Genomic DNA, 9,356 nt, shown 5'->3' with positions numbered 1-9,356 from the left:
ACTGCTGTTTGTGTATGAGAAATCGGTTGGAAACTATCCTCATGTCAGCACGTTGTAGGTGTCACCACCGGCGCCAACCTTGTGTGAATGCTCTGAAAAGCTAATCATTTGCATATCACAGCATCTTTTTCCTGTCGGTTAAATTTAGCGTCTGTAGCACATCGTCTTAGTAGTATACCAATTATAATGGCCAGTAGTGGGCTTACACCTCGCACGCCTTCTCGCCCTTCTACAAACAAGCGGTAAACGTCCTTCCCTAGCGGCATACTTGAGCAGTGGCAAAGGAAGTCAAGACAATACTTCCAGAAGTATTATACGATGACTGCCCTGGCAGAACATTGGACGCGCATACCCTCCTATAAAATTGTGATGCAGGTTGTGAGTGGATCGAGACTGACCGTCAGTCGTGCATGTGGAAGAGTGTAATTAATATTTCCCTTATTACAAAATGTATTACGTTACACAGTGCATTCATCATTTTGCAATCAATCTCAAACCAAACATTATTATTTTGGATGGTATAATGGTACAACACAACCAAATAAAACGCTGCTCCAACAGAAATACGATACGTTTATCTCGCAATAAGCTACAAAACACATCTTGTGTATATGGATATCGGGCAAGACGTCGGATGTAATAGTGAAAACCTCCACAATATTTCGTCACCGGAACTGGCCGACATCTTCAGGTACATCGTACACACTGCTAAGGCAGTTTTTTTTCTTTATTGATTTTCGATTCCCCCCGAAGGGGGCGGGCTGGCAGCAGCGTAGGCTAAGGCAGGACCAGAGCCCCCTATCTATGCCAGTCTTAGGCAGAAAGTGCGCAAGCGTGGAGGCGCCAAATTCGATGGCCAATACCGATGATATCAACCGATAGCTGGAATGACAGCCACGCCACCTACAGGATGAAGAACCAAAGACTTTGGCGCACGCGCGGAAGCTGCCTCCACTGCTCTGCGCTACCATTGGCCGCCCCAGCGACCTCTGTGGGAAGCCGCAAGCAAAAATGCGCGTCCACGTGTGCGCCTTGATTATCGTCCCGTTTTCAACAGAATATTTATGTTGGTGACGAATCGTCATCCGTCTTATGACCAATAGTACTCCTCTCTGCTCGAAGCGACTTCAATGTGGCCAGTGCTCCAGTGCTGGATCCCAAGCTGTTCTAAGCTGAAAGCCGGTGTCTCTGTCTACAAGATTCGTCTAGCTACGTATTTCCACTGCTTCCTTAATAACACTGCCCCAGTACGGACTCGTCGATGCGAGAATTTTTGTGTGTTGATAATTCATGGAATGGCCTGTACTGAGACAATGCTCGGCCAGGCAGACTTTTCTGGTTGCTGCAGACGAGTGTAGCGTCAGTGTTCAGTTCATCTCTCCTCTACAGTGCGACAAGTTTGTCCGATGTACGACTTGCCGCTGCTACAAGGAATCTGGTAAACACCGGGTCTTCTTAGGCCAAGGCTGTCCTTAGATGAGCCCAAGAGAGATCTGAGCTTTGCCGGCAGACGAAAGACACATTTAATTTTACGCCTCTTCAATAATCTTCCTATTTTTGAAGACACACCGCCAATGTATGGCATGATGACCATTCCCCTTTGTTCTTCGCCTTCTTCCACTTCCTCACGTTGGTTAACCCGCTTCGGTTGTAAGGCACGGCGAATCTCCCATTTGGAGTATCCATTTTGTTGGAAAGTGGTACGCACATGGAGTAGCTCATTGGATAAGCTGTCTGAGTCTGATATGGCTTGTGCTCTGTGGACCAACGTCCTCAGTACGCCACTTCGTTGCGAAGGAAGGTAACCCCTGTCACCGTCCGCAGCCCGTGGTCGTGCGGTAGCGTTCTCGCTTCACGCGCTCGGGTTCCCGGGTTCGATTCCCTGCGGGGTCAGGGATTTTCTCTGCCTCGTGATGACTGGGTGTTGTGTGATGTCCTTAGGTTAGTTACGTTTAAATAGTTCTAAGTTCTCGGGGACTGATGACCATACCTGTTAAGTCCCATAGTGCTCAGAGCCATTTGAACCATTTGAACTCCTGTCACCCATTGTGGCTAATCTTTTCATGGAAGACTTCGATGAAAGAGCACTCCAGACGTCGGATTTGAAACCTACGTGTTTTTGGCGATACGTGGATGACACCTCTGTTATCCGGCCTCACGGCATTGCAACGCTGAATGTTTTTCTTGAGCATCTTAACTCGCTTCATCCCAACATCAAGTTCACGATGGAGATGGAGAAAAACAGCGATCTTCCATTCCTGGACGTGTTGGTACGGAGCGGTTCTGGCAAGCAGCCAGCAGTTGTCGCCGCCAGCAGCCAGCAGCGGTCCCGGCCAGCAGCCAGCAGCGGTCCTGGCCAGAGCCAGCAGCAGTCCCGGCCAGCAGCCAGCAGCGGTACTGGCCAGCAGGGAGCAGCGGTCACAGCCAGCAGCCAGCAGCAGTCCCGGCCAGCAACTGGCAGTGGTCCTGGCCAGCAGCCAGCAGCCAGCAGCGGTCCGGGCCAGCAGCCAGCAGTGGTCCCGGCCAGCAGCCAGCAGCGGTCCCGGCCAGCAGCCAGCAGCGGTCCCGGCAAGCAGCCTTCAGCGGTCGTGGGCAGCAGCCAGCAGCGGTCCCGGCCAGCTGCTCGCAGCGGTCCCGGCCAGAGGCCAGCAGCGGTCCTGGTCAGCAGCCAGCAGTGGTCCCGGGCAGCTGCCACCAGTGGTTCCAGCCAGCAGCCAGCAACCATCAGCCAGCAGCCAGCAGCAGTGTCGTCTCCGCCGGCCAGCCAGCTTTGGCGCTTTCGCCAGCAGCATCAGAGTGGGGCTTCAGCAACAGTCTTCTTCGACGCCTCTCCGTCCTTTTCGTTCTGTTTTCGTCATCTTACCCGTCCCTTGTTTGCCACTGTCCTTTTGTCCTGTCCTGTGTCTTTCTCTTTTTCACATCGTCGACACCCACCACCACTACTACAGCCACCACCACTGCCATCATCTACATGTCTGCCTCCACCACTGCTACCACAATCACGTGGTGTGCCCAATCCCCTCCCCTCAGTCCATCCCCCCCACTCCTCACTCTCCCAACTCCCCCACTTTTTGTCGCCCCATCCCCAGCTCCTCCCTCCCACACCTCCTCTGATCCCTTCCCTCCACTCCCTCCCTCTGCTCCTTCCGTTTCCGCGGCCCTCACTAGGGTGGTCGCCCATAGGGCCACGGCCCACACTCAACTCTCCCCTTCACCTTCTTCATCGTCTTCGTCATTGCCGTCGCCATTGCCTTCGCCCTCACCATCCCCGGCGCCGACTGCAGCACCGGGACCAGCCACTCCACGCCACCTTCCTGTTTCTCCCGTCCCCCACACCTCCTCCGCCGCCGTCAAACGCCCCAGTGGCACCCCTTCCTCCTGTGCAGCTAAAAAGGCTCTGCCTCGTCCCCCTTCCCCTGCCCATGATGCCATGGATGTCTACCTGCCTGTCCCTGTGCCCTCCTCCACCTCTTCCCACTCCTCTTACTGCTACCTATTCTCCCGTCCTGATCCCTCCCTTTCTGATGCCCGGAACCTTACCCACTTCATTCGCCATCGCTTTCACAGTGCCCCCACCTCCCTCCTCACGCCTCGCCGTGACTTGGTCCTTATCTCCTCCTCCAGCCCTACACTTCACACTGATATCCTTACCATATCCCCATCACCCGCTTTGGCCCTAATGCCTCCCTCACTCCTGCCCCATGCCTGCCTCCCTCCCACCATCACCAACCCCCGCATTTCCTGGCAACCCTCACCACCATGATCACTCGGCTTATTCTGACGATAACGGAGGAGGAGGTGCTGGCGGAGCTCAAGGCGCATCCCCACCTGGAGATGCGTGCACTTCGCCGTATGCACAACTCTGTTGGCCCCACCCACCTTATACGGGTTTTTACTGAATGCGCCCCTTCCATAGACCATCTCCTGAGGGAGGATGCCCTTCTCTTTCACCAACGCTACCAAGTTGACCCCTACCGTTCCCCTCCTCAATTCCTCCACTGCCAGAGGTGCTTGCGGTATAATGCATACCTGACATGTGAGTGGCGCGAGGCCCTCACCTGCCCACACTGTAAGCAAGCCCACTTCTTATGGCAATTTCTTTGAGTAAGTAGGATGAGGGAGGTTACAGGTATTACAGGAGGGCGGGACGCCCTCCTGTAATACCTGTAAACTCCCTCATCCTACTCACTCAAAGAAATGCAAGACCAACCGCCTCCTACCACTCTTGAACTCACCGTTCCTGTCTGCCCCTTGGATGCCGCCACCCCTCCTATCAATTCCCTTCGGCCCCCCCTACCGCTGAGGACATATCAGATTCCTCACCATCATCCTCCAAAATATTCACCCTTTCCAGCACCCCCATACCCTCCAACAGATATACCTTGCCGCCCGTTCCACCATCCACCTAAAAATGTATGCCACCTACGCCCTCAACCAGGCCCATTTCACCTTCTACCGTCTTGACACCCTCGTCTAAATCCTTATCATGGCACGACAGCACCGTATCCTTTTCAACAACATCTGCTCCCTTCACACCAACAAGAACCTCTTTCTGCACACCCTTGCCACCCACTGCTTGGATGCCTTCCTCCTAAATGAAACCTTCCTCCAACACCACCACACCATCCACAATTCGCCCTACCTCCTTCACCGCTCCGATAATCCCCTCCCGATTGCGCGTGGCGGAGTTGCCATTGGTCACCACCGCCAGATCCCGATTCTGCTCCAACCGCTCCTTCCCGATCCCACCAAACACCTGATCCTTAGTCTCTTCTTCCCCAGCCGTACTGTCATCTGCGCCACCTCCTATGTCCGCCCTAATGCCCCTATTCCCATCATGTTCCTCTCCCACATTGACCGTACCTTCTCCTCCTACGTGATTGCCGCCAACCTCAACATCCATAGTCGTTCCGCCACCCAGTTACGACGGTGGCATCGGTTCCTATCCTCCCTTCAAGGTAACCTTGTCCCCATTCCCCAGCACACCCACCTCGAATCCAACTCCACTCCCAATGTTATCCTCTCCTCCCCTAACATCCTTGGCCACATAACGGTGGATGCCCTGGAGCCCATTGGTAGCGACCATCTCCCTGTCTTCCTCACCATTTCAGACGGTCGTCGCCCCTGCCCCGACCCTCGTCATGACCCTCCCACGAAGTACGTCCATGATTATTCCCGTGCCAACTGGAATGCCTACCGGGATACCCTCTCCACCAGGTCAAAGGCCACCCCTTCACCTACCACCACCCTGACGATGTTACCCATGCCGCCTCCTTTCTCCAGCAAACCTTGTCTGGAGGACCATGTCCCTACTGTCGCCATCCACCCCCACCATCCTACATTACCCCCCGCAGGCCGTCCTCCTCCTCCGTGAATCATGCCGTCTCTACCATACCTTCCTCCACACACGTGACCCGGACACACTACGACGCCACCGGAAACTCCAGCGACACATCCGAAATTTGCTCGCGGCTAAGAAACGCCGAGACTGGCGACAGACATGCACCTGTTTAACTGCTACCCTATCTGTAAACTCGTCAAAGTTCTGATCCGCCTTCCGTCGAATTACCAGAACAAAACCCTCCCCCTACCCTCCACTTCTCCATGGTGATCACCCCTTCCCTGACACCCTTAGTAAGGCCAATCACTTTGCTGCCTACCTTGTCTTTTCCATCACTGACGATCCCCAGTTCGATTACTCCCTCTTCCCTGATGTCTGCGATCGGACTGACACCTCTGTCTCTCCCTTTGCACCTGGTTTCCAGTACTTGGACAACATTGCACACACGGAACTCAATGCCCCTATCACTACACAGGATCTCATTGATACACTCCGCACACAATGCAACACCGCTCCTGGTCACGATCGTGTCACCTACCGCCACCTTCATGAAGCTCCTGTCTCTTTCTTCTCCACCCTGGCTGGCTCTACAATGTAGTCCTGTGCACCGGCAACTGTCCCGACCTGCGGGTAACCTCCCATATCCTGATGTTCCTTAAACCCGATAAGCCGCCAACCGCTGTCTCCTCCTACCGTCCTATCAGCCTTACGTCAGTCTTCAACAAGGTTGTGGAATCCATCCTCACCCAACGCATCCACCAGCATCTCCGCCAGCACCGACTCCTTCCCGTTACCCAGTGTGGCTTTTGGCCTTTCTTTCTCTTCCGATGACCTTCTCCTTCACCTCACTCATCTCCTTTCCGAACAGCTTAATTCCCGTCGCTCCGCAATCTTCCTCTCCTTGGATGTCAAACGTGCCTATGACCGCGTATGGCATTCCGGTCTCCTCTTGAAGCTCCAAACCTTCGCACTACCCATTAACTACGTCCGTCTGATCGGCTCCTTTCTCTCCCACTGTCCTTCCTACGTCACCATCCATAACACGGATTCCTACACCTTTTTTCCCTCTGCCGGTGTGCCCCAAGGCTCCGCCCTCTCCCCCCTACTGTACCTTTTGTATACGGCGTACATGCCACCACCGTCAAATCACCCCCCCCCCCCTTACCGTCCACCTTTTCCAGTTTGCCGATGACACCGCCTTCCTTGTCCTTGCCCCCACAATGCAGCGTTCCCAACACCTTCTCGAATCCCATCTTGACCGGTACACCAATTGGTGCAACCAGTGGTTGCTAAAGGTCAATCTCTCCAAAACCCAGGCGATCATTGTGGGCAAAACCACCCATTTCTTCCGCCTCCTCGATTTCTAACTAACCATCTATGGCCGTCCTATCACCCTCACCCCCATCCTTAAGTATCTCGACGTCACCCTCGACCGTCGACTCTCCTGGACCCCCCATCTCTGGACAATCCAAGCCAAGGCATGCTCCCTCAAGCTCCTTTCTGGCCGTACGTGGGGTCTGGACCCCTCCATCATACTCCACACCTATAAATCCCTCATCCGCCCTATCCTTGGTTACGCCAATCCGGCCTGGATCTCCACCCCCCCTAACTTTTGTAAATCCCTTCAGATCCTTGAACGCCATGCTCTCCGCCTCACCTATCGCATATGTCTCTCCTCCCCCACACGGATCCTGTACAACCTCATTCCATTCCCCCACCTCCTCCTTTTCCTTGAAAGGATACATATCATGTACACCTCCCGTAAACTCGATCCTCCTCACCCGCTTGTCTCACCCATCCTCTCCCACCCCCGCCTGCTGCCGCGCCTGTATTCCCACGTCCCACCCGGTCTCCATCTCTCCACCCTCCTTACCCTCTCCCATGGTGGCTTCCGACAGCTCCCCCTCCCTGATGATGGCCTCCTCCCCTCCATCTATCCCTCCTATCAACTTTGATCCTCCCCTCCCACTTCCTGTCTCTTTTTTTGGGCACCCTCCCATCCCTCTCTCTCCTTTTCCCCTCATCCTCCCTTCCTCCACATCTCTTCCCCCAAGCTTCTCCTCCACCTTCCTCCCTTGCCCCTATCTCCCCTGCCCGTGGCACCTCTGCTCTCCCCTCTCCCTCTCCCACCCCCCCTCCTCCTCTCTTGACAGGTCCCCGGACTCGCACACGCTCAGTGGACATTCGCGCGCCGGATATCATCGCCATCAGTGTCTCGTGTGTGTGCCTTCGTTTTGTGTTAGTGTTCTCTCGCCGTCACGCCACCACTGTTCACCTGTGCCGTCGCAGTCGTCGGTGTTTTGTGAGCCGTGTCAACGGGTTTTAGTTTTTTTTCTCGTCCAGCGTGAACGGCTTCATGTTTATTGTTTTTCGTGTGTACAGCTTTTGCCCGCCATTTTTATTCTATTATCTGTACCACCTTTATGTCATATTTCTTGTACCACTCGCGGCTGAAGAGCAGCGTAATATGCTGCTGACAGCCCACCTTTGTATAAGGTGATTAAAGTAACAATAAAGTAAAAGAAAACCTTCCTTACCAGTGTGTTCGTCGCACCTGAAGATGTCGGCCAGTTGCGCTGACGAAATATTGTGGAGTTTTCACTATGACATCCGACGTCCCGCCCAGGAACCATATATACAACATGTCCGCCGGGAAAGCCTCAAGCAACACAACCTACAACATAACCTTCGCTTAAGTACATCCATAGCTAATTAATCTTCCTGCAGCCCAGAATAACAGTATGAAAGGGCTACACAGTTACATGGAAATTTTTTTAGCCAATTGGTCACTTTACAAACAGACACCAAGCAAAAGAATAAATTAGTATCTTCCCTTCAGTAACTTCAGGAGTGTGCTCTAAATTGACCAGCATAAGCGGCAGACTCATTACAATTATCCACAATATTATGCTACTGATACCTGCACCCTACAGGCACTTCAACCACACAGAAGTAGAAGAGCTTTATCAATTACAAGAAAATGTAGGTAAGCAAATTACAAAGAAAGCTCTTCCTAGCAGACAGTGACATCAAACAACGGCTTTCATGTATTTACAATTACACAGTCAGAACTGAAATACTCTGTGCCATCGTGGCCGCTCACTGCACAACACTTGAAAATAGGCACATCAAATTCCTCATGGACTCGCTGTGCTTTCACACAGCAACAACTGAATCAAGCTGGATTTACACATCGCAATGCACACCACCACACTATAATCTAGTTGGTCAATTATGGACAACTACCACTAACTCAGAACAGCAAATTTGGCCTACAAAAGGACGTTTGGGCTTTCCATTGTCTTGCTGTTACCAAAGTGCTCCACTATTCCTCCTCACTATATGCCGCCATCGTCTACTTTGACACTGACAAGAAGTCACAGACTGCTACATCAGGTGAACACTGTCTGCATTACAGCTGGCCATCCCCATGGTGATCGTTGCAGAAGACTATTGTTGTTTCCAAGCTGCTCACGGCTCCATTACCCTCTACTCTCCAGGGTTTACCCTGCTTGGTAGTCATTCACAAACTCCTTGCCTTCTCTACCACATCTCCAGCGAATGAGAGAGGCCAATCCCCTGCCCCCATCGCTGTAACAAAGACAAGTTGGACCAGTACGCCAACAAAGAACAGAAAAACACCACGAAAAATCTGCCACTGCTCACAGGTGCCTCTGGTACTAACATAAGGGCGAAGTGTCAGGTACCGAGATTTCTCACTGACATCCGATTTTTACTGGTGCTACTTCCTGCAACGACACCTTTGGCCAGCTGTTACAATCCAAATTTGAGCAACGCACCATACAAGCTATCAGCACTGCCCCGAAACTTGTCAGCCAGTAGCACCAATGGGATCTGGAACGAAATCGATTTCAGCACATCCTATTTGTGCTGCAAACTACCTATCACTTTGTCACGTGGCACTAGTAAGCCTTGCCGTGCCTCTCGCAGAGTTGTTGGGTGGTTCGAGGTAAGGATAAAGAGGTGGTGCATTGAATTAGGGAGAAAAGAGTTA

The 9,356-nt window shown here is 52.9% G+C and overlaps 1 protein-coding gene across 1 annotated transcript in view; it reads left to right on the top strand.

Annotated features, from left to right (window-relative positions):
- The first annotated feature begins 318 nt into the window (after positions 1 to 318).
- LOC126485022 (spidroin-2-like) overlaps positions 319 to 9,356 on the top strand; it is a 107,493-nt gene continuing 98,455 nt past the window's right edge. Inside the window, exons 1-2 of the mRNA XM_050108627.1 lie at positions 319 to 378; positions 2,295 to 2,631. Coding sequence (XP_049964584.1) covers positions 319 to 378; positions 2,295 to 2,631 — 397 coding nt within the window. The remainder of the gene's footprint in view (positions 379 to 2,294; positions 2,632 to 9,356) is intronic.

The sequence above is a fragment of the Schistocerca serialis genome, chromosome 6 (assembly GCF_023864345.2).
Source record: "Schistocerca serialis cubense isolate TAMUIC-IGC-003099 chromosome 6, iqSchSeri2.2, whole genome shotgun sequence".
In the NCBI taxonomy this organism is placed as follows: Eukaryota; Metazoa; Arthropoda; class Insecta; order Orthoptera; family Acrididae; genus Schistocerca; species Schistocerca serialis.
Note: the sequence above shows the minus strand (reverse complement) of the source record. Positions and strands in the feature narration are given on the sequence as shown.